The sequence below is a fragment of the Copidosoma floridanum genome, unplaced genomic scaffold (genome assembly GCF_036245765.1).
Source record: "Copidosoma floridanum isolate Cflo_tuat_1 unplaced genomic scaffold, Cflo_Japanese_pri ptg000013l, whole genome shotgun sequence".
In the NCBI taxonomy this organism is placed as follows: domain Eukaryota; kingdom Metazoa; phylum Arthropoda; class Insecta; order Hymenoptera; family Encyrtidae; genus Copidosoma; species Copidosoma floridanum.
This window is the reverse complement of record NW_028321890.1, coordinates 14,475,406-14,499,783: the sequence shown is the minus strand read 5'-3', so window position 1 is coordinate 14,499,783 and position 24,378 is coordinate 14,475,406. Positions and strand designations below refer to the sequence as shown.

Genomic DNA, 24,378 nt, shown 5'->3' with positions numbered 1-24,378 from the left:
TATTCTTATGTGGTGATCAAATAATATGTGTCCCACTTCACCATAAAAATTAAATCACTTCAGCTTTAGTGGGTACTTTTTAGTTCGTACTTTTTTCGAATAATTCCACAAATATGTACATTTTTTCGTACTTTCTAATGTTACTGGAGTTAGAGATATCACAAACATTAAAGTTTGGTAGGATTGTCAATCCGAGTTATTTATAATACGGAGAATTTAAATCATAACCTCAAATTTTTCATGCTCGATTGCCGTCTATGCGGTAGCAGAGAAAATATGGATTTGTAACATAAAAACTATTTAAAAAATTGAATCTCACATTTTTCGACTACCTATCACTAAAATTTTGATTCAAAACGTGACAATACATAACGTAAGTGAGGATACACTCTCTCCATTTCAAACAACTTTTATCAGTTTGTAGGCTAAAATAAGCTCCAGTTCTTATTGTTTTATCTATAAATAGTTAATTTATCTAGGAATAATCACTGAAGTTAGCAATATGGAATGGATTACATGTATTTGAATTGGAAATTGGGCGTTTGTCCAGAATTAGCTTAATCAATGTCCCGAATTACCTTAGTACAAATCAAGTGTGTCCCGTTACAGCTGAATTAGACATAAGTTTAAAAATTTGATTTTTAAACACTTATAAAGGAACAAATAAATAATTTTTTTTTAATTGATGTAAAAAAAGTGCGCTAACGGTTGAAAAAAATTTTACGTACTATTGTGATATAGTTTTTGAAAAACCGAGGATAATAATTTCACACCGTCAAAAGTTTTCCGATACACCTCAATTTACTAAGAAATAGTGTAGTAGAGTATCTTGCAGAATCCCCATACAATCTACTAAGTAGAATTTTTATTGCTTACGGAAATATCTTATTAGACATGGAAATAATATTTGTTACATACAAAGATTCTGTAAGGATTTTATACGAAAAATTTGAATTTAGAAAGTATCTAAGTAAGTACTATTTATTCCCATAAAAAAATGATGGTTCCCATGTAAAACTCCCATAAATTTTTCTATGGATTTATATCCACTAAATCTTCATTGCGATTGTTATATGCTATTAAACATCGATCAACAAAAAAATACGTGCAAAATTTGAAACAATGTAGTACAATACAGATTAGAGAGCTGTTCAAATTCCACTTGGAAACAGAAAGGCAAACTCACGATTTATCGCTGGTGTAACGAACTTCGACTCGGCCGTGGAGTCCAACGAGTACTGATGGCACGTTAAACATCAAGCGCACGGTGTTTGCGCTGACCGCGCGCAAATCGTCCACTGCTATTTCATACGCCTGCTGTGCTGGCAGATTTTGGCCACCGTGTCCCAAGATTCCCGGGAACTGGCCAATGGTCAAGCCGTGCTCGAAACCTGCAGCAAAAATTTTTCAATGGTCACATTGCTTCGAGTTTCCTGTATTGTGGTATTCTGATTTCTTACGAAACAGTGACTGAAAAAAAAAAAGATCTCGAATACTTCTACACAATATTCCATAAACCCTTACGAAACCATCCTGCAAAAAATCCTTCAGAAAATGCTGCAGGCAAACCTACAGAGTTTTTGCGCCCGTTTCCTGTAGGAGTTCCTGCAAATAAAGCTGCAGGAGCTGTCTCAAATTTTCAAGAAAAAAAATTGTGTCTAGATCTAAATTATTGAAGGTGTATTAGCCATACGTGGCGTTATCATCCGGATGATAACACCAAAACTGAGGATCTAAAGTGTTTTTGAATAATTTTTGAAAAACTGTAAATTAGAAAAAAAATTTTATTTTTATAGAATTGTTCAAAAACACTTTAATTCACCAGTTTTGGTGTTATCATCTGGATGATAACACCAAAACATGGCTGATATACTTTCAATAAATTAAACATGGGTACAACTTTTCTTCTTGAAAATTTGAGACAGCACAGTCTGCAGGAGTTCCTGCAGAAAATGGGCTCAATAACCCTGCAGGAATTACCACAGGTTCATCTGCGGGGGTTCCTGCAGTATTTTCTGCAGGATGGTTTCGTAAGGGGTTAACGTAATCTACAAATTGCATTTTTTGTATAATTATTAGTGATTACAGTTATGATTAAGTCCGAATAATAAAATACGTATCTACGATAGAGTCTGATGTTTACCCTATACTCGACTAAGTCCAAATCGCAGATGTCAAAGGTGATAATGTTCTATTTATTATAAGTGATTCTACAAACGATCGCTGTGGCATTGCGGTAAACACCTGTAGGACGTCTTTGAAAGATAAAAATATATGAATACGACTAGAATTAATATTTCTTCTTTTCTAATACTACAGATTTAGGTACGACTTAAAGCTTTGACTAAATGAAAACAACAGGTTGATACTCTGATATGAAACCCAATAACCCAAAATCTGCGCACGGTATGAACGAACCTGACTGATCAGCACCCGGTGGCAACGGTGCTTGTGCAACGAATCCGTGGGGTCCAATATGGGCTGGCACCCCAGCCGCGTTTTGCGACACTTGAGAAGTTTCGAGATCGACGCCATGGGGCGATAGAGCTGGTGGTGGCGGCCTCTGCAGTGGCACACCTGGCTGTTGCTGATTGACCGGGTATTGCTGGTAGGGATTATTATGGGGATCGTGCTGGGCTATGTGGGTGAGCAGCTCCTCGAGTTGCTGAGGTGAGTTTGGAATCTCCGAGGAGTGGACGTGATACGTTGTCTGTCCATTTTCGTCTTTTTGTGTGTATATCTGCGGTTTGCCTCCTTTTTTCGGAGGTATGGCCACTTGTCCAAAGTAAGGCGGTGGGGCGTGGGGTTTCTCGGTACCACTACCGATCTCCTGATGGATGTCATAGAGACCAGGGTGATTTCCGGGTGGACCACGGTCGAGGTTGATCAAGCCTGGATGCTGAAGGTTTATCAGGTGATAGAGTTCGTCTGGTATGACTTCCTGCCTTGGTGGGACGTCAGGCCGTTTGGGTGGTAACCCTTTGCCTTTATCGTTAGTGTAGATATCAGAACCAGGTATTTTTTTCTTGGATGCCGTAGAAGGCACAATGTTATTTGGATCTGCAGAATCTGGACGCAATCCAGTTCCAATGTGACCACCATAGGGTGGGCCAGCTGCCGGATTCTCTAGTAGCGTGTCAAAGTGTGTGGGTGGAATATTCTCCCCATTACTTGGAGTAAAGTCGTGATCGTGAATATTCAATGGAATGAACTGCGGTTGCTCTACTGCGTGATTGGATGTTGGGCTGCTGCCTTTATTCAGTCCAGGCAATTTATTAGGACTTTGGGGATTAGCGAGGTTTGGATTGTTTGGCCGAACCAAAGGAGGTGGTAGAGTTGGTTTTTCGGACGGATGAACCTTTTCAGGAAAACGATCAGGTGCCAGTGGTCCCGGGAACTGATCAACGACTTCTTTCGAGGGTTTAAAGGTATCCACGGGTTTCTTAGAATCAGATTTTGATTTAGTTTTTTCTTTGATTGAAGGTGTCTTTTCGACATGGCTGGGTGACAAGTGGAAGACTTCTTCTACACTTGGCTGGGTTGGCTTGTAGTCAGGATTGTAGGGACCGATGTAAGGGACAGTTGGGTGTCCAGGGTCCATCGGGTAGTGAACTACGTCAGAGTTTGGAGGCATAGCAGGTTGTGGTGGATGAGTGCCCGAGGGTGAAATGGGCCAAGGGTATGACGAGCCTGATGATGAATCCTGGCTCGGTTTCGTAGACTCTGATTTATCTTTTGGTTTCTTAGAACTTGTGTCTATGGCTACAGGGCCGGGATATACGAAGACCGTGTTGTTCTTTCCTGTAAATAAATAGTTTTGTCTTTTTTTTTTCATGTCTTGTAAATAAGTCTAGTATTTTTAATGTTTTTACGATCAAGTCCAAAGTTCATGCATGCTTATTTACGTGAATTTTGATTGTCCCTTTAATGAATTTTAAGAAATTAGACAACACTGATGTTACTTTTCGTAACCGCACACTATACGCTTAAATTTAAATTAATGAAGAGACAATTAAATTTAAATCCAACGGTTTAAATTTTACTAATTAGTTTAAAGAACATACTAGTATATTTGCTAGGAAAAAATTCATGTCAAGCCTATCAAGCAGATCATAAAAAAATATTAAATAAATATAATTCGTATTTAAATTGGTTTAAGATACATTATAATGGCCCAAAAATGTTGACAGTTTTCTTCAAGATACTGCAATTTACAATGCCGCATAACGTAAATTTTGCCATATCATGCAATGGAGTTATTTTAAAAGCCGATGTTCTTTAATAAAAACAATAACAAGCTTTATAAATTAAATCATTGATTAAGCATGCACTATTCATGAATATTTACAAATTTTTTACTTTAATATATATTTACATTGGATAATTGCGTAACAGTCAAAGAAACGTCCAGTCAAATATACGTCACAGGAAATAATTGATACGTATTCTAGACTTTTTCGAAAACTAGGAACAATTCAGTCAGGTCCGCATTCCACATAGTTAGGTAATAAAAAGCAACATTCCAAACGATATAGATATGTACATCCAAAACCAGCACTCTCTAATACGTCTCAATTAAAACTATTGAGTCAAATCGGATATTTGGGCAGATTAGAAAATCGATATCACACCAAGGGTAACAGTACGAATTTTTATTTTGTTAGTAAAGATGGGAATAACAAGCAGAGTTTGGATTTATTTTTGAATATCGATTGTTGGGTGTTCGTATGCATACATCTTTCTACTATTGATGATCAGCTACCTCGGAAATTAATATAATCTACTTATTTACATTTTCTAGCAGGGATCAATCAATGCATCGATTTCGTATAACGTAGATCTTGTATTCATCTCCACCACCGATTAATTTATCGAATGCAAATACAAACATCTATTGTTTTCGACCTGTTTTGCGATTATCAAAACAATTTCCATGTTTCTACGGTGATAGCACTCAAGTCTCCCTTTTTAAAATATGATGCAAGATGCGGTTAATCGTGATGAAAAAAAAGAAAAAAACAATTACCTGGCACATTATTGGACGCAACCTGAGGACAAGCCCATTGAAGGCAGCAGTCCTCACCAGGTAACTGAGTGAGCACAGCCTCGCTGGGCTTGCAGTTCAGATTACTTGGTGGATGCGGTGAAACCTTCGGACATCTCGAGTGACACGTGACGTTGCCGAATTCACAGTAGCACTCTTTCTCGCAGCCAGTGACGTTTGTTGGAAGTCGAGACCAGTTATCGTAGGTCTTACCTTCGTAAGTGCAAGAACCGTTGTTCCTGCATCGAACCTCCTAACGATTTCAATGGACAAGTTGTCAAAAAACGAGTACTTTTTATTTTGCAAATCTTTGATCAAATTGAATCATATACCTGCGGACAGCAATTTGGTGCCTTGGGCACGTGGTTGGGAGGCACGGTCTCCCAGTCTAGACAGTGAGGGTCGAGAACGTCGAGGCCAAAATCGGTGGGGCATTCGATCGTCACGCATTCGGTCTGTGCGGTCTCGTTGCACACGCAAAAAGCTATGCATTCATCGTACCACTCAGCGCCGATCTTGTAGATTTTGCCACGATGACTGCAGGTGCCTTTTTCGCTCTTCTCGGTTACACTTGTTTTGGTTACTTCGGCTAATAGGGACACGTGTATGGCTGGCCCGGCTCGGGTACCGTCGATCACGCGCACGTAGTAGCTGTGCGCTGGTTGCAGATTTGATATGATACCCTCTGGAAGAGATGACAATGCAGGATTCATAAGTGTACATATCTTACGAGGAAGGTTCTACATGGTTGTTTTTGAGACTTGTTTTGAAACGTTAATTAAATCTGAGTATTTAGTACAAACAAGGTTTATTTGCATTCCATCAGCTGCTACGGGGTTAACATAAAGATATACGTGTTAGTAAAGACTAACCAGGGGATATAAAATATATTTGAGAATATCTATTTCAGATAAGGAATAGTTAGATAAAAAAAATAAAACAAAACAACGTGAAATACACATTTAACTAGCTGGTGACATGTTATTACATTTTATCACAAGATAAATTCACATTATGTTTTTTTTTTTAAACATCACGTGGTATGGACAAGTTTCATTTGTTTCCTCCAATTTAATTTACGTAATACATAGTATCTTATATATTTCTACAATAGTTTTTGGGTAGCTGTGAAGTTTAACAAGTAACTAAAAAATTTGAAAGCAAGAAATTAACTTATTGCATTACGTGATTATTAAAGAAAAGTTCTCAAGGTTTTGTTTTTATAAAATTGACAATACTTGGTAATGCAATACAGCACCGAAAACATTTTTTATCACCACGTGGAATACTACGCATCTGAGTGATGGGTGCCCTAATAGCACACAACGTTTTAAAAACGTTGAAAAAATGTCTAAGTGGTAATAAGGTTATAATACATTGGACATTTTCAATGTTTATTCAACGATTTTGGAACGTTGTTATCAATTTATTTTATGAGGTTGTATATATACAACTTTTTATTAACGTTTTAAAAACAGTTAGGGTGTCATATGGGTGTCAATATTATACTAATGTTACATTCTATGATTCTTCACTCTGATTTTTATCTTCAGAGTTCAGAAAAACAACAAAGAACAATGTAGATCCATAGTGTTGGTACATGGATCTTATAAATATATTTTGTGGTACTTTTCCTCGATTCTTGTGTCAGAAACAAAAATCAACAACTAAAATGTTTTTTCCCTTAGCGTAAAACAAATTCTCTAAATGTCAGCTAGTCTACAAAACAATACGTATGAGCTATTAACTAAGTCATCTGAACTAAAAAAACACTTGACCATTATTAGTTCAGACGATGAAATTGAGATCTAGATCCCAAGTCAATGTCGTTACCTTTGGTGGGTTTCACTTGCGTCCACCTGTGATTGTTCTCCGAAATCTCTATCGTGATCTCATCGGGCGATTTGGAGGATAGTTTTAATTTAATGGCGGTCGAGTTCAAAACTTTCACATCTGTCAAGTTAACGGACAGGTCTGTCGGGCTCTCAAGCTTTATTTCGTGATCCCCCAGGGTGACGTCGCACAGCGTTATCGTGCAGCAGGAATCTCTGAAATCGATATGTCTTGTATTGAAGCCCTTATGTTTATTTTTGGAAAAAAATGTAAAGTAAAAAAAAAAAAAAAATTACCGTGGATCTGGTAAAACGACGCAGCGGTCGTGTTGATTTATGCTAGACGCCGTGTCGTTAGGCGGGCATCTTGGCTGGCATTTCAAGTGACCCCCTGCCTCGCAGATGCATGTCTTCGTGCATCCGTCCTCGATCTTCTGGCCCCGAGATACCGTGTTGTTTCCCAAAACGCAAGTTTCCTCGGGTTCTGGTGCTAGAAAGCAACGAACAAATGAATTTTCAATGTCTACACTACCTCACGTGGCTGGCCACGTTATATACATTCACTGTAAATCCAAGTGTGTTAAAGTACACGTTAAAAGTGTGTAGCTGAAATTTTTGTTTTTTATAAAAGACATCGTGATGGTGTGGATAAGAATTTTAAGAACAACGAAATTTATGGTGCACCAAGTGGGTAAACAGTTTCACCAAACTGGACACTTTTTAATCGGGAAAACCCATTGTAGAAAAGCTGTGGAATGAAAAAACTTGACTGTCACAGATTAAAATACGTTTACAAGTGTGTAAAATCTGTGGCAGAAATGTTTTACTCTCTACAGCCTTCTCATATCAATCGTTGAAGAATAAAATCGTTTAGTTGAATATAATAAGTGAAATAGTTTATTTGGTTGCTCATAAAACATTTATCAACGTTACTATAATGCATTTTATAGAAACAGAAATTTCAATTACATGCTTTAATGTGGCTTGGGCATTTGGTGCCGTACCAAGTGAGAGGTCCTTGAAGGTTTTATGGATTATGAAAAATATTCTTTCTTCATTGTCATGATTATTAAATATCTCAATTATATATTCAAATTTAAGAGTTTTATTGGCTTAAAATGTTATAAAAAATATCAATAAAAAGAATAAATCATTATTTTAAACTGCGCATGCGCAGAAGACGATATAGTATATAGTATATTACGTACGAGTTTGCAAAGGCTTCGATTTACGAACCGAGAGGTTCGTAAAGAAGCCTTTCCGAACGAGTTTCGTATACTATTTTTCCCCTTGAGAACCCAAAATCAAGCGTCGAAGGTGCTATTTTGAGGTTAGAAGGCGGAAAAATCTCTTTTCTCTTAATTTCCTTAAAATCTAAGTGGTTTACATATAACTTTCACAGTTCTAAAAGATTACTCATAAAAAAAGGTACAAATACAGTTTTTATTTGTAAAAGTTTGTCATTTAATTTCAGAGGTATAGTCGTTTTGGTGATAAATCTCATGAGAATGCGTGAAATATGTGAATTTTTAGTAGCGATTTACTGAAAAATAAAGTAGTCGACCCTAGTATTTTTTTATAGCAAATTAATCAAGCACACTTTAATTACATAATTTCAAAATTTCAGTGGTTTTCATCACTCCAGTAAAAATCACCTAAGCCACCTTAAACGAGTACTTAAACACTTTTTGATTTTACGGTGATTTTTCTTCTTTCATGACGCCCAGGCGAGATGATAAAATTAAAATAAATAAGCACGAAACACTCACCTGAATCGGTGCAAACCAAGATGGCACAGCACGGGTTTTCCGGCAAATCGCGAGCGTGACAGAAGGGGTCGCCGTGTTTCCGGCCGGCTCTGACTAGCGGAGTCTGGCACATGGGCGTGCAGTTCGTGATTTTTCCATCTTCTTCGCACGAGCACTGCTCTTCGCAGCCGCGCTTGATTTTTTCGCCCACGGCATAAGTTTTGTTGCCATCAATGCAAACCATACTGGACTTGGGCAATGGATCGGGCATCGTTGCGTTGGTCAGCAGGGTTGAGTTGTGAGCCACGTTGTATTCGGCATCTGTGGATGACACACGCAAGAAGTTTTCACGTACTTCGCAAATAATTGTTTTTTGCATTAATCGAAGACACTCAAATTTATACTGTAGTGAGTAGTAAAAGCATTTTTGCGATGAATCGTTTAAAATAAAATAAATCTTTTCCATCTAAATACAGAAATATGATGCTTTTTATTGAAAGAAATTTGACAAAATTTTAATTTACACTGTCACATCCACCAGTAAGGTCGAAAATAATAGCCCTGACCGATAACTAATGAAAGTTACCATACTTGACATCACAATTATTACATACGTGAATCAATTGCCTAATTCAGTCTTTTTAACCCTCAGTCTGTGAAAGCTTAATATCGATTGTGAAAAACAAAAGTGTGTACGAATCACTCGTACATTAAGTTATTACATATGCAGCTAAGGCAAAAATCACCCACTCTGCACATTTGTTTGCGTTTATTAGAACTCCTACAACGGAAGGTATCTAACATTGAAATACGTCACAATCACTTTGCCCTCAAGGTCTACTTCTCAATAAAAATAAATAAAAAAGAAACTTTCTCGCAGCTCGTACGGTATTCCGGGTACGCGAAGCTCGCTCTTTGTCGCAATAGCCGTCCACCGTATAGTATAATGCACGTACCTTCGATCTCCTTGTCCTCATCGTCCATACTGACGTCACTGAGATCGGTGAAATTGCCGGAGTTTAGCACGTTGTTCGGTTCGTTTGCCGTGACGTTCAACGCTCGAGCCCTCGGTGCCATCTCCATCGTCCTCGTCGTCGACTCCACCTTTGTCGTTTCAGGTGCAACGTCCCCTGATTTTCCTGGTGGTTCGGTGCTAGTGGATTGGATAAGGGTCGTCGGTACACTGTCGATTGTCGAAAACGCCTCGGTGGTCGGCTTCTCTTCCACGACTTTAGCGCCGATGTTGACAATGCCCTTGGCATCTTTGTGCTTGGAGAACTCGGACTTGTGCTTCAAGCTGTCTGGAGACTTTGCGTACTTTGTCTCTAGGAATTTCTTTTGGACGTACTCGGTTGGACTTATTGATGCCGCGATGCCCTTATAGTTGCTGTTCTTGGCCGTGGTTTCGTTGTCCAAGTCCGTCGTGCTTGAGATGTTTTCGCTCAGCGCGGCTGAAAATAGAATAAGTCAATTAGAACATTACGCAGTTTGGAAATCTCTTAGAAATCGTCATGAAAATATCTATGGCTTTTCAGAAAAAGGGGTTAAGTCCATTTTTTGAAAAAATCGAATTAGCGGTGGATTAGGTGTCCCTAAATATCCCTCTTTCATGTAACCAAAGTCGCAATAGCTGATTCGACACGTATCGTGAGATATCAAGGCGTGTTAAGGGGCATAAGTCCATTTCTGAAAAAATTTTTCCCCGAAAAAAAGGGAGAAGTCTACCAGGATTAGGGTTTCCTTCGGTTTAAGGGAACCGTCAAGGTACAATGATTTATTTTTAACAAATTTTTGACACATTTAGTCACCTACAGTCGATTCCAATGGTAAATTTAGTAAACAAACGAAAGAAAAAGCAAGAAAAATAAAAGAGTAGGAGGGGGGATGGAGAAAAGAAGAAAACAAGAGAAAGGAAGCAACTCGGGCGTTTATTGGCCTTTAACGACAATGTAAGAAATATTTTTGATAAAAAGAATTCACCTACGTTTTATTTTGATGGTAAATTTAGAATTTGAACGAAAAGAACGAGCAGTTCCCAGAATAAGGGCATAAGTTTCGTTCCCAGAAAAAGAGCATAAGTCCATCAAAATTCAAGCATTTCTCTGCTTTCTGCTAGTACGAAAACATTTTCTTCGCAATTTGTTGTACTAAAACATTCCTTGCACTTTACTTTGATTGTCAACCTACTACGGAATTACAGCATTTTTAACTCGCTTGCCCTGATCTTACAGTTGTGATCAAATATTAAAATGAGATTTTCTCAAAATCGTTTAAAGTAGACTTATTCCCTTTTTCCAGGAAGCCGCGGATTTTTTTTTTTCAATAAAAGAAAATGTTATCACATTAAGATTATTATTATTAAGAGCGTTATTCGAAAAGTAAGAATTGTTATTGATAGTATCTATAGTTTTCATAATTTAAAAATAAGGAAAATATCAACATAGAATTTAAATATCATAAAAACTATGTTAAATAAGATACCCACTAAATTTTGGCAAAAAATTTACTAATACTTAGTATTTCAAATGTAGATACATTACCATCAACACTATCGATATTTTTCTGTTTATACTCACTATAATCCTCTATTTCTACCCCCACTTAATTATTGTAATTGTTTTAATAAATAATGATTCCAACATAATTTTAACAAAAACTTTTGTCTTTTTTATTGATACTTTTTTTTTATAATCCAAGATGTTTATTGCAAATGGAAAAAAATACGTATAAACTATATGTTATATATTGGTTGCATAGTTTGAGGAAATGTAGATATTCAAAAAATGCAAACACAAAAGAACATATAAAATCATTATCGAGTCAATATCAGAATCTACTTGGATGATCTATTTTTTAATTTGTTGGTCCGAGTCAAAAAATAGGAACAGAAAATATATGGAAGATAACAGCCCCGTTTCGACGCGAACCTATATCATTTCAAAAACGAAATTATACGTACACGAAGACACTGTCAATCACAAACTTACAAAATAATGTCAGTAAACTCATCCATGTAAAACCACAGAGTACCCGACTTGGGGGGAAAAGTCATTGCTGAAGATCTTTGGCCCCGATACGACTATCTAGCCCACCATCACGCTATAGGGGAAATGACAGGTGCGCTCCGATCGAATGCGTGCTTCATCCACTGTACACGTAAACACACGTACGCAATAGCTAAAATGGAACCCGAGTGTACACATATAAACTGAAACTAGTGATGCAGAGAAATCCAAGATGATAAAAAACACCAAACTGTGCCACATCCTTGACACACATGTCTCGCGCCTACACGTGAACAAACCTATATACGGATAGAAAAAGAGAGTATAGGTATACAAGAGGCAGGGCAAATTGGAGTCCGAGGGATCCGCGCTTCCGCGTCTCTGTTCTCCACATATCCGTGAGAGAGCGAGGCAGAGCAATTAATTATTGACGCTTGGAAAAAAAAAAAAAAAAAAAAAAAACGTGTAAGTAAAGGCACGTGCATTCATATTTAACGAAACTGCGAATGGAGCCCAGATTAATATCTCACTTTTCTCCCATTGTTCTCCCGTTTGGGAATTTTCTTTTCCTTTTTTTTTTCGAGAAAGCCGGCCGGCGTATTATTTCAGGTGTATATAATGAATCCCAGCGTATATAGCCTTTAATAGGTACACATATTTATAAGACACCTTATGAATGGAAGTGTATTCGGTTCGCATGTGAGCGTGAGAACAATGCTCGAGCGGCCGATTTTCGTTGCGATTCCAGTGGGTTGTTTATATTATTTTGCATTACCAAACAGGTATATATTATTTTATATTTGCTATGTAGGGAGGTGGTATCGAAATTTACTAGATGAGAATCAAGAACCAAGGGCCTTTTTAACACTGAAAGAAGCGCTATAAACGACAAAATTCCGGAAAACTATCAACCTCTGTAGCATACTTTTTGTACTATACTGTACAGAAAATCTCAAAGGGCACTAAGCCACAAATTTTTGAAAAGTACGCGGAAGTACAATTTATACAGGGGAGAAGATGTGGGAGGGAAGAGAAAAATGATGGAACGAGCAGGTAGAAATTTTACGAGCAAGACTGGATGATCTACACAATTTTGAGAGAAGCTGGTTTGGAATGCATCGCCACAATTACGTCGTAAAAAGCAACAGTACAGTGTGCCCTAGCAGATTCTTGGTGGAATATTCTGTGATCATCTGTAAAAAAAATTGAATAATATCCATATGGTATGTAATTTTGTTTAAATCTCCGACGTGGGATGGATCATTAGAAGAAGAGATCCTTAAATTCGAGAAGATAAAGGAATCATCACTTATAAAATAGTTTTTATCAAAATTTTCCTAAGGGTATACAAAACCACTATTAATTCAAATTCTCACAGTATTTTGATCTGCTTTGTCTTTAAGATCAACATTTTCCAGCTTCTAAACTCAGTTTTGAAATTCATCGAATTATATCACTTAAAAATTAATTGGCTAAGATTAGTGTCTCTGATTTGAAATATAAAACAAATGGGTTTCCAAAATGGGCATCATCTGTTTGAGATTATTACCCCAACAAATGTACGCATTACACAATAAGAATTGAAAAAACCTTTTCTTTCTCCGTTTGGTTTGACAACGTTCGTAATAGAGTCGTTATTTCAATTGTTTCATGATGATTAAATTTTTCTTTAAAAAAAAACGTTAAAAAATTTCTTCTGTCTTCTTATTCATTTCACATTAGAACCAGATCTTTTAAATTATTATATCATTCAGCCCTTCAATTCAATGACTCTACAGGGTTTTTCCAAAACGCGAGAAAACGAGCGACAAATGGTTTTGAAAAACATTTTTACTCTTTCAAAGCAATCTCCTACAACAACTTTACCTGATACAAAAAAAAAATGGAACAAAGTTTCAACTATCACTACTTTAAGACGATTCAAGGAATCCCAAGTAAAGTTGAATGATAATCACGCGAACAACTTGTTCGAGGATACAATATCTCCCAATCACCGTTGCAGTTTCCCATGAAGCAACTGGTTTGATTTCACGGGCCGCAATGCCGAAAATCACCCGGGAAAAAGAGAGGCATGCCAAAACCTCTATATACATACATACAACAGTGGTGGTACAGGTATATTATATCAGGCGCGAGATCCATACCTACGATACCCACACACACTCACGGCGCAAAATGGAAATCTTCGCCACTCGCGGTGGTATGATGGTACAGTGGCGCGGTGGAGATCGCTTTTAGATAAACGGACCCAAGTGCATGTATACACATGGAAGGTAATAATACTCGGGAGGCACACTACTTGTACCAATACCCCGCAAGGAGGCTTGCAAAACCTGTACATACATATACCCCGTTTGGCTTTTATAGACTTGTATAGGAGCATAAATGCACCTATCAAGCGTCCATGGAGGAGAGCCTTCGTGCATATTATAATATTATATACATCCTATACCCACGTGATCTCGTTCGCGAGTCTAAGTCGTGGAGCAGCGGGTTCGATCGGATTTATGAGGAGCCAGGGAGTTGCGCAATCTGTAGCTAGTCTCTATCTCGTATACCCGTATGGGGTTCGAGGCCCGGCTCTCGGATGATATAATTGATAGAAAGTACGTGTATTTTGGCGCTTCCGCGTTTGCAAATGTAGTGCCCGTTTTTTTGCTGGTTATCGTCAAACCCAAGTTGGTTTTTTTTGGGTTTCGTCGAAAATCGTGCACAAAAATATTGTCAAGTGGACCCTTAGATTTGCGATAAGCTGGCAAAGGTGCTGTTGGTTTATTAAAATTGGTTGGGTAATTTATGAAAGTACAATGGTTTTGCGTAATATTACCAGCTGTTTTTTGATGGGATTTTTTTCGTGTGCCCGTTAGTTCTGATAAAAATTTAGGGGTTCATTCGTATACGCTAACTGCTGATGGGTATTGTTTCGAGTCTCATTTCAAAGTACATGCACATACATCAGCAAATATGGAGCATTTCCGTTTCTACTGAACCTTCATCATCATTTTGTGTGCATAGAAATATTTTTTATTAACCAATTGATTAATTGTATAATTCAGCGGTTATGAAGTAATTAATACGCTTGATAATGTAACTAATAGTTTTGATGATGGAAATAAACTTTTTTTGATTTGGAAGCGATTGTAATGCTTTTGACTCAACATTAATGATTTACCCATCTTTAAGAATTATAAGTCCAGTTTTTTACATACTATTCGTATACTTGATATCTCGAGACTCTAAAGATTTAGGTATTACCTATTGTATAAACATTTTACTCATATTTTGTAGAAAAACAAGCAATTACATCATGAAAAGTTGAAATAAATATTCATTAATTATATTCAAGTGCTTAATTCAATAAGTACATTTTACGATGTACAAACCGTAAAATGCCAATTGTATCAGTAGAAAAAAAATAAGTGCAAAATTTGTATACAAAAGAGGAGTATAATGATGACCCCAAAATTCACGATGTCTCAACGCGTACTGTTTTTTCCATCATCTTTTCTGAAAAAAAAACCATCAAACCAAGAATATATTACAATGTTCGACATTGTTTTCATTAGGTACATTTCAAACAGATGCTTAGCAAATAAAATTGTATTGATCCTTTAAGATCAAGTTAAATTTCTGCTATATAGCACTGTATAAAGTGGTAGAATTTTATTGTTAAAGGACTTCATATATTAATCGTACGACACTGTTCAGTTTCTTATTGTTATATTGGGTAGGAATTACCTTTTTTACTATTCGTGTAGTCAAAACAACTGATCAATACAGTACTAACATATTATGCTTCAATAGAATAAAGTACAATATTCCTTTAATTCTTCTTCTTCTAATGCTAACAATTTATTTCTTAATTTCATGCGAACTGCGAGTGCTATTTTTTTCCTATCGAGGTAGCAACAAAAATGTCCAAAAGTGACGAAAAACGCTGGAGGTAGAAAAAATGCTTTCCTGTGAGAGAATTGGGGAAAAAAATACAACAGTTGACACACTGCACTGACATACTTAAAAAGTAACACTGATTGGAGGGCCAAAAAGTATCACTACTCTTTGCACATGTTTCATATCGCTTCTTAAGGTAGCTCCCTTGCGAAAACCTGAGAAACAAAATATGTTCGATTTTGTAGATTTTGCTGAATCCAATGGTAACTCTGTTTACACTCCAAATTTAGACAAAATTTCGAGAAATTTCACCTCAAAGTTGAACCATTTAATACGAGCTCACATGGAAGAGCATTAAAAAAATCAGCCCTACAAGCATTTCCTGACTCAAAATCAAAAACCTGAGACATTTTATGATGTACTTGTAGAAAAAATTCCATTTTTTAAAATTCTGTTTTGGAAAACGCTGATGGAGATGGTCATTTTTTAAAAGATATTTGCCAATAAAGACGTGGAAATCAGTTTCATGGCTATGAGATAGACCGACATTGCTATACGTGTATATATATATATATATATATATACACAAGTCAAACTCTCCTACTTGACTAGAGCAGTAGACAAGGGAGATACCTTAACACAATTAACGAAATAAAAAAGTGTAAAAACACGTGTCTTCCATTTTTTCCACTCCAAGAGCACATGGTATATACTCAATATAGAGTTCTCTACGATGTCGATTGGTTTGCCTTTACACCCATTTCTCATAAAATCCACACGCTGAATCAACGAGTCGATTAAATTTCGTGCGCGTAGCACAGCTTCCTACGCAAACCGGATAAAAGAGACACTGGGCGCATCGAATTTTTAGATGGTCGTGGGCTTGTTATTATGGTGACGTGAAAGTTCGCGTCGGTGATCCCAGTTCAGCTCCGTGGAGTCGTAACGGGGCGTAAGCACCTCGAGTTATTGTCCATTCTTTTCTCTCTCCTCGCACGTTTTCATTCCTCCACTTGTTCCTGAAAGCGCACGTGGTTTGATGAATCACCTTTTTTTTTACTCCTTACGTACTGCGTGGTGGTGCTTTGCATTTTGACTTCAAATTTGGACTTAAAAATTTTGTATGCTAATAGGGGAGCGTTTGACAATGGGGCTAGGCACCGGGATTTGCATTTGAAAAGAACCTTGCGACGACGATGGTGGTGATAACGTATACGGGACACAGAAACGGGGTTTCTCGCTGGTCCTCTTGACCCAGTTTGGAGAACAAAGTGATCGCGTCGTGCGTACTTGTCCAGAGATCATTTGAATAATAGGTTGCAGTGGTCCTTATCGCGTAGAACGACCGGGGAAAAGATTACGTTTTGCGCATCGAATCGGGAGATTGCTGATATTGTCACGAGCTACTTTTTTTTTTTCCTTGAATGAAATGAACAGTAAAGGGTTATATAGGCGGGCTGTTTCTTTGTAACGTCAACATTGTTGTTTTTTGTGGGAATTAACTTGGAAGAAAATGCATCTTCATTTCAGTTCCTGTAATTAGTAACTTGTTAAAAATTGCAAAGTTTTTCGTTACATCAACACGTTTGCAAACTGTGTCATTGTAATTATAGATGTTTGTCCATCTCTGGTTTCAAAACCACCAGAGACAATTCCAGGCCATCACTCGTGACACGAAACTTGGACTCAATTTGAGTCATTTCACAAAAAATATACAAGTACGAGTACAAGTGGTGTTTATTGCGCTTGGTGGTATGACTACGTAGATGTACGTTTGGGTGTGTGAAGGGAAATTTTTACATAATTTTTTTAAGTTATCAAGGGTTTCGAAAAGCTGGAGACTTTTGGATCCAATACCATCGACTTTTTTAGAAAATTCATGTTAGTATAAATGCATTCACATTAAAGTTAGAAAAACAGGGATATGATAATGACATTTACGAAGCCCTTAATATTAAGATGTAGGATCACTATTAAGTTAACGAAGTACTGTTTTTGCAATCAGCATTTTATTACATCGACGTGAAATCTGTGTACATACACTATATATTATAAATTTAATGCAGTGAAAAAAATTGTTGCAATATTTTACATCTACAGAATAAACCGAAAGGAAGCTTTCAAGATTTTAACTTTAGGCCATTGTATTGTAGTATCATTTTTATGGTACGTGTCACTTAAAAACAACAAAGTGCGTGGTTATTACAGCTAATATGGCGTGTACATAAACTACGAAATATTAAAAAAAATTATATTCAAGTATAAAAAATCTTACAAAAATTGGATACTGTTTGAGCAATGGATCGTAGTTTTGAGATTTAATACATTTAGTTATAAATTTTCCAACAAAAAGGAATCAATGATTACGTATATGAAATCCACCTACCACTTAAAGTATTATTTTTGATTTGGAAAATATTATCGTGATATTCTAGCCCCTTTTTAATCATACAACAATGCAATGCTTTTTTCTGATTTATCTTTGAATACATGTTTTAAAATAACTTTTGAAAAATAAAAAAAAAAGGTATGACATAAAATAAAGTAATCTGTTGTTTCAAGTGATCAGAACCAGAAACGATAAATTTTTTTTCAAATAACACATAAGTATTCGCTGTGTGCAAGTCCTTAGAGGGAGTAAAAAAAGGCGATTTAAGAGCCCATGGCGATATTTTAAAAATGAGAATACGTTCGAATGGAGCCTTTCATTCGTTATGAAATTGTTTCAAGCTTAGATACCTTGTGGTTATGATTCAAACGACATTAATGAGATGTAAAAATAAGTGGTATATGACTCATTACTTCAATCTTTCTTTATTTTTGCAAAATGTATTTCAAATCCAAATTTCATCGAGCTATCCTTAGTTTGGACAAAAAAGTAAAACGTAAAATATAAATGATCAGTCAATAGAATAAAAAAACCACTGATCAATGACACATATTATTAGAAAATATTAATGAATGCGCAAAGTGCACATCTGTCTAGTAACTAAAGAAGACTAAAAAAAATTCTCAGCTCATATCATAAATTACAAATTAATTTTAACTTGCACAAGCAATTCAGTGGTAAGATCCACACGGGGAATTTTCGTGCACCCAGCAACCTCATCGCCTTTAATGTGTCAAGGTCGGACGTGCACTCTACGAGTACTCCTTTCGTGTTTCCTCCAATCTGATGTTATTTATATTACCAAGAAAGTGACTGCTTTCACGGGCTCATTTTGTACCCTTGATATTCTTATAATGCGTATAATACGTTTATGCGCGCCAAGACGCACTTCCTCCTCGTGTTGGTATAGTACGCTTGCGGCACATTTGTGCGAAATTTGCGCGTGAAACATTATTAACGCTCATTTTGATGGAACGGTATTCGAGACGTGGATGTGTTTTGTGTGGTTGTACTATTTTTCTTTTCATTGCAATCATTTTTTTTTTTTTTTTGATAACAGGAAGATACATTACAAGACAAGAGTTGATGATACGTATATATGCAAAGTAGCACCGAACGTCCGCTGCTTGTCTTCGGAGGAATAAAGAGCTGGTAAGGAGAATATAAACGAATTTCACAGAATACACACGCATACGCCATTGTGCAACTGTTGTTGACGTACGTCTATTTTTTTCGGTCTGTATCATTTTTTGTTTTATTACATGTTTGTTTCTTATGAAACGGATAAAAATAAAAAAAAAAAGAAAAAAGAGTTACTATTCAGAGTAGAAACTCATGGTCTATTAAATGTTAAAATACATGCTTCTCCAGAGTACTATTTTAAGATATTTTTTTGTATTTTGGTTGTAGAGGAAACCTACGGATGATTGCATTGGTTGACATTGATTTCAGACCACAGATATTATTTTCTGCTCTACATGACAATAAGTGATATAATCTATAAATCAAGGAACTAAATTATTAGTAAACGTGCAACACTGAATCATTTATGAATTTTTTTTTTCAATGCAAAAATCAATGTGCGTATAAAAATTTGACTCTGTTTAAAGTCCAGATAATAAACAGAAATGATAAAAGGTACTTATTTAATCCTGACCTATTTTTTAAATAAAAATAATTAATTTAACCAAAAATTTAGTTTTTCTGTTGTAACAAATTTACTAGCCATATATGCTGCATGAGTACAAAGTTTTATTTAATGTATGTTTGTGATTTTTTTATAATTTTAGAAGGTGAAATTATAAATACGACTTTGCCTGAGGATCAACGGAAATTTTTAAGTGAAATTTTATTTAGTAACAATAATAAATTGTACGAGAGTAACAAATAAAAATACTGAATCAAATAAGATTTTTTACCAGCTGAAACTTACGAACGTTTATTCTCTATTATACTAAATTATGGATCTTCAATATAGTTAACGTAAGATTATTTTTTTTTTTTTGACATCAGTGAAAAGACAAACAACTGAGTTTAGATTCTCATGTAACTAATAAACTTTGGATCTAGCTCTAATTGTTCATTTTGGACTATAATGAGGTCAACAGTATTAGTTATTAGCTATTATCATCCAAGGATCAAACTTAATACTTTGCTAAATTCCATAACTAGGATGGTACTTCCAGTATAATATTTATTCCACAACTCTATACCAGCAACTCGTTGAAAATAACTCAAACGACTTTTGATTGCGTTTGTGCAACGAAGTGAGCCCTAGCTTTCAAAATATAAATTTCCACTCAAGCATCCGACATTTCAGCCCCGGCGAACCGTAGATACCGAAGACGGAGTGCTCCGTAAATTGCGACCGCTCGCCACGCCATCTGCAATCAGTGGATCACGAGGTAATGGCAAATTGCTCGCCCGATACGTTTTCCAACTCAATCAGCGAGTCGCGAATGAAATCCGACAATCGCGCGGGTGAAATATTGCCGAAGAAAAGACTGCCTGGAAAAAGTGAAACGCGCCCGAGGGAAAAATGGACGACAACCGGCAAAGCTATGATGGGCCGGGGAGGAGAAAGAGACCGGAAAAACCGGCGTCGCCGGGTCGAAGAGATTTTTCGCTCTCCAGCCGGACCCATGAACGGTAAACATACACGCATCCAATGCTGACGTGGGATTTTTTCCGCAGTGTCGTATTTCGATTGGTGCACCGTGCACGATGCGTTACCGGGAATTTGAAATTTGGTCGATTGTCCGTTGGGTTTTCAGCCGCAAGCCGTGAAATTCGCGCTCGAAGAGTCATGGGGAACGGAAAAGTCACATCTGGAACGTCGGATTTTTACGTACGGACCGTGACGACGAAGACCGGGACACAAAAAAAAACTGTGCAGCCACTGCGTCGTTACATACCGCACGCGTGAAAGGAGAGAAATGAAAACGTCGCTATTGGAAAGTTGGCGATGAGTTGTAACGGGCACGCGCGTGCGAATCGTCGTTGTTGTCACCGCGCGTAGGTATACACCTCATACTTATATCGAACGAAATTGTCGTTGAACTCTTGTTTATGGCACGCTTTTTTCCAATGTACATGTGTTTAATCGTCGATTGTTTACTTTTGAGAATAATTATAACTAATCCTTTGTTTTCAGGTTGGTATTACAATAAAATTTAATATTCATCAGAAAATCCGAGTGAGCGGTGATCATATTATTACGGAGAAAATATTTCGTTTCTACTTATTATATCCATGGATGAATAAGAATTTACATTGATGTATAGTTTCTTTCGTTAGGTACATCGGTTCAGACAATATATATATATAAAATACGAGTACACCGATACATATATAGAAAGAGAGAGACTGAGTTATGGAGGATAAAAAAAATAACTCAAAAATAATGTTTTATGGTAATAGGAACTAGTAGAACAAGGGATAAAGATACTGAAGTTTTTGTTTTCGTTGCTGAGGTGTACAGGTCTCTAGGTGTCATGTAGGGCCAGGTCAGAGACACAAAGGTTAATTTTAAAGTAAATATTAAAATGTTAAACTAAAAATCCTGTTCAAAATTTTGAAAGGGTTACTTTGGCATCAAACTTTAGATGAATCCCATGACTCTTAGAAATTACATGAGGCAGATTGTAATTTTAACTTGGCTGTAGCCTTTGAGATGTCGTTACTGCTAAGACGATAGACGGTAAAGTATGAACTGTAAACTTCTCGTTCTAAGAGCACAAATCGAGCTTCAAATTAATTTTGATCAATAGAGAATAACGAGAAAAAAATTTGTTACGCCGTCAGTCTAGATTATTTACCAAAAAATATCAGGCACATATTTTTATATATTTTTCCACATAACTGAAAGCCGATAGTAGTGCATAGGGATAGAGTACATGGAAGTTGCTTAATCATGTTAAAGTAACGCCATAAGGGTGTGTATTAATTTTTGTTGTAATCGCTTAATTACGCATCAATGTGACTCCAAATTACGACGAGGCACATCTTCGTTAGTTATTTGTGAATAATTTTTACTCCATCGACACTTTCCAAAACAAAAAACCTTTTTTTTTTTGTATTCCTTTGAATATCACGTAATCTTTCGAGATGAGGTGAATCAAGTTTATATTTACTACCGAATTATATATCGTTCCACGAGATAGGCAATATGTTGCCGTCGGTTGGGGAAAAACAATGAAATATCCACTCATTTGCCTACTTCTTTGTCTCGAGCCATCACTTCGGCATCGCATCTCCGTAGCTTTGAGTAACCGACGTAACAAAGAAAAGTCGCTTATTACAGTGCGAAGAAAAAAAATGAGAAAGCAATCACATGTACGCGACCGTATACATTCATATGCGTATACAAGTACACGGGTAAGTCCTGCACTCGTACAAAGTGCCTTGGCAAGCGTGTGTAAATAAACACACACAGGCACAGGCTGTCCGAAAAGTGTTGCGAGGATCTCTGGTCGGCTGGCTTGGCGGAAGTTCCTCGTCGTCCCTGAACTCTTCATACCTCTCTGCCGTACTTAGAATTACCGTGAAGATTGTATACGTAGACGTCGTAGGTAAACGTATGCTTGTACACTTGCACGAGTGAACGACCATTAATGTACACCTAAAAGCACTTGTTGTCCCTAAATCGTGTATCTGTACCTTATCCAAACCTCTTTTTTTTTGGAGTACTATAAAGAGAGCGACAAAAGGAATCTCCAGTAAAATCCACGCTGGAACTTATTGCGAAAATGGCTACCGTTGAGTCACCGGTCAAATATTTTTCATTGCAAGTGTAAAAATTTGGAAGCTCAAAAACAAGGTGCTCGTAAAATGTTACCAAACATACGCGACATGTACGTGTAGATGTGACGGCGCACGAATAATGACGCCAAGAAGAAAAAGTCTCCTCACTTGCACCATCAGCAACGATTCCTTTTTTTTCGTCTTTTACATCCTCCTGTGTTCATGTATATAATATATTATTATTATTATTATTATTATTATTACAATACGTAAAGACGTCATGATGAGGCTTGTACCTGTACTCGTGGGATGCGCGTAAACTCAGTTCACGATTTTCGATCCAAGCGCCTCACTCTCTCCATAGGCTCGTTGTTGGGATATATATACTCACACGCTTACTTTTGGGATTATGATAATTATAGGTAGATTAGAACAGAGGAGGAAGAGAACGTGGAGTTATGCAACCCCCCCCAACGGCCTGTATTTGTTACTGCTTATGAGAACGAGTGTAGGAGTGAAGATGAAGATATTCCGTTTGGATTAATTCAGTCGAAACTGCTTGGTGGGACTTGACGCTTTTTTTCTTTCACCTGGTAATGTACACTTGATTCAATTAATGAAAATACCCATGTGGGAGTCATTGGGTGTTGGTGGGCTCAAAACAGAAATGTTTGTTAAAAGATAAGAAAATCTATTTTCGTTTGGATATGTGAAAATTAATCTCACGCATGGCGTTATTGTACATTAATTTAACAATTGTTACATTCAAATATTGCCATAGAAATTTTATGTTATCATATCATTATGGGCAATTCTTATTCGATGGATTAGTACCAAAAACAATGATCAGATAATCCAGTTGCCAGTAACAACCTTCCATGCATTGATCTTTGTCAATAATATTTCGATAAATTAAGCATGGAATTTTTTAAAGCGCTTTCTACACCTTTAATCCTTTGTTTATAATCAGAATTTGACACAAGACGTAGTCCCCTATCTCAAAAAGGATAATAATTTCGATTCAAGCATTTTGTTCGTTGGTCGTGTTCTTTTCGTAAAGTAAAAATTGACGATAAAGAGTGTGATGAAGAAAATTTTTGGGCATGAAAGAACTCATGATACTTACAGAAAATTGAACAAATTTCAGAATTTAAATTAAACTACCTCTGCTTACATTGGACAATGACTAGGATAAACTGCTTCAGAATATCAACTTCACTCTACGAATTGAATAGTCAAGGCGACTTATTTTTGATACAATTTCAGAAATTAAATCAAATGCAAAAATTTCATATTTAGTTTTGCCTCCTATGTTGGCTATACAAGTTTTCGAATTAATTCGGAATTTAAAGTATTGACGATAAATTTAAAATATGAATTTAATAAATAATAAACATGATATATGCGATCATTTAAAATTTTTAAAATTAAAAAAAACAGTGAACAAACGTTGGTACCCAAAGTCTGTACCTATATATACTGTGATCAAAAGAAGTTGTTCACACCCTCGAGTTAATTGATCTTGCATATCGGTTAAAATTCAATAATGACGAGATTCTCGCCAGCGGGAATAAAAATTTGCCTTTATCAGCTTTCCCAGTTAAGTAACAAAGGTGAACTCCTCCGGAATCTCTTTGAATCTCATCGGAATTATTCTAGCGTATCGGACTCGTGGAATCTCGAGCATTGCGATTCCAAATGCTCGGCTGATCTTGCGAGACTGGAT

General features: G+C 36.6%; 1 protein-coding gene across 2 annotated transcripts in view; it reads right to left on the bottom strand.

Moving 5' to 3' along the window:
• The window catches only part of sas (stranded at second), a 59,582-nt gene that overhangs the window by 7,417 nt on the left and 27,787 nt on the right, over positions 1-24,378 (bottom strand). For both annotated transcript variants that reach the window (XM_014350952.2, XM_014350953.2), the window contains exons 2-9: positions 9,581-10,075; positions 8,646-8,945; positions 7,174-7,366; positions 6,878-7,092; positions 5,377-5,729; positions 5,027-5,297; positions 2,419-3,801; positions 1,187-1,391 (exon numbers count right to left, since the gene is read on the bottom strand). In XM_014350952.2, the coding sequence (XP_014206438.2) occupies positions 1,187-1,391; positions 2,419-3,801; positions 5,027-5,297; positions 5,377-5,729; positions 6,878-7,092; positions 7,174-7,366; positions 8,646-8,945; positions 9,581-10,075 (3,415 nt within the window). The remainder of the gene's footprint in view (positions 1-1,186; positions 1,392-2,418; positions 3,802-5,026; positions 5,298-5,376; positions 5,730-6,877; positions 7,093-7,173; positions 7,367-8,645; positions 8,946-9,580; positions 10,076-24,378) is intronic.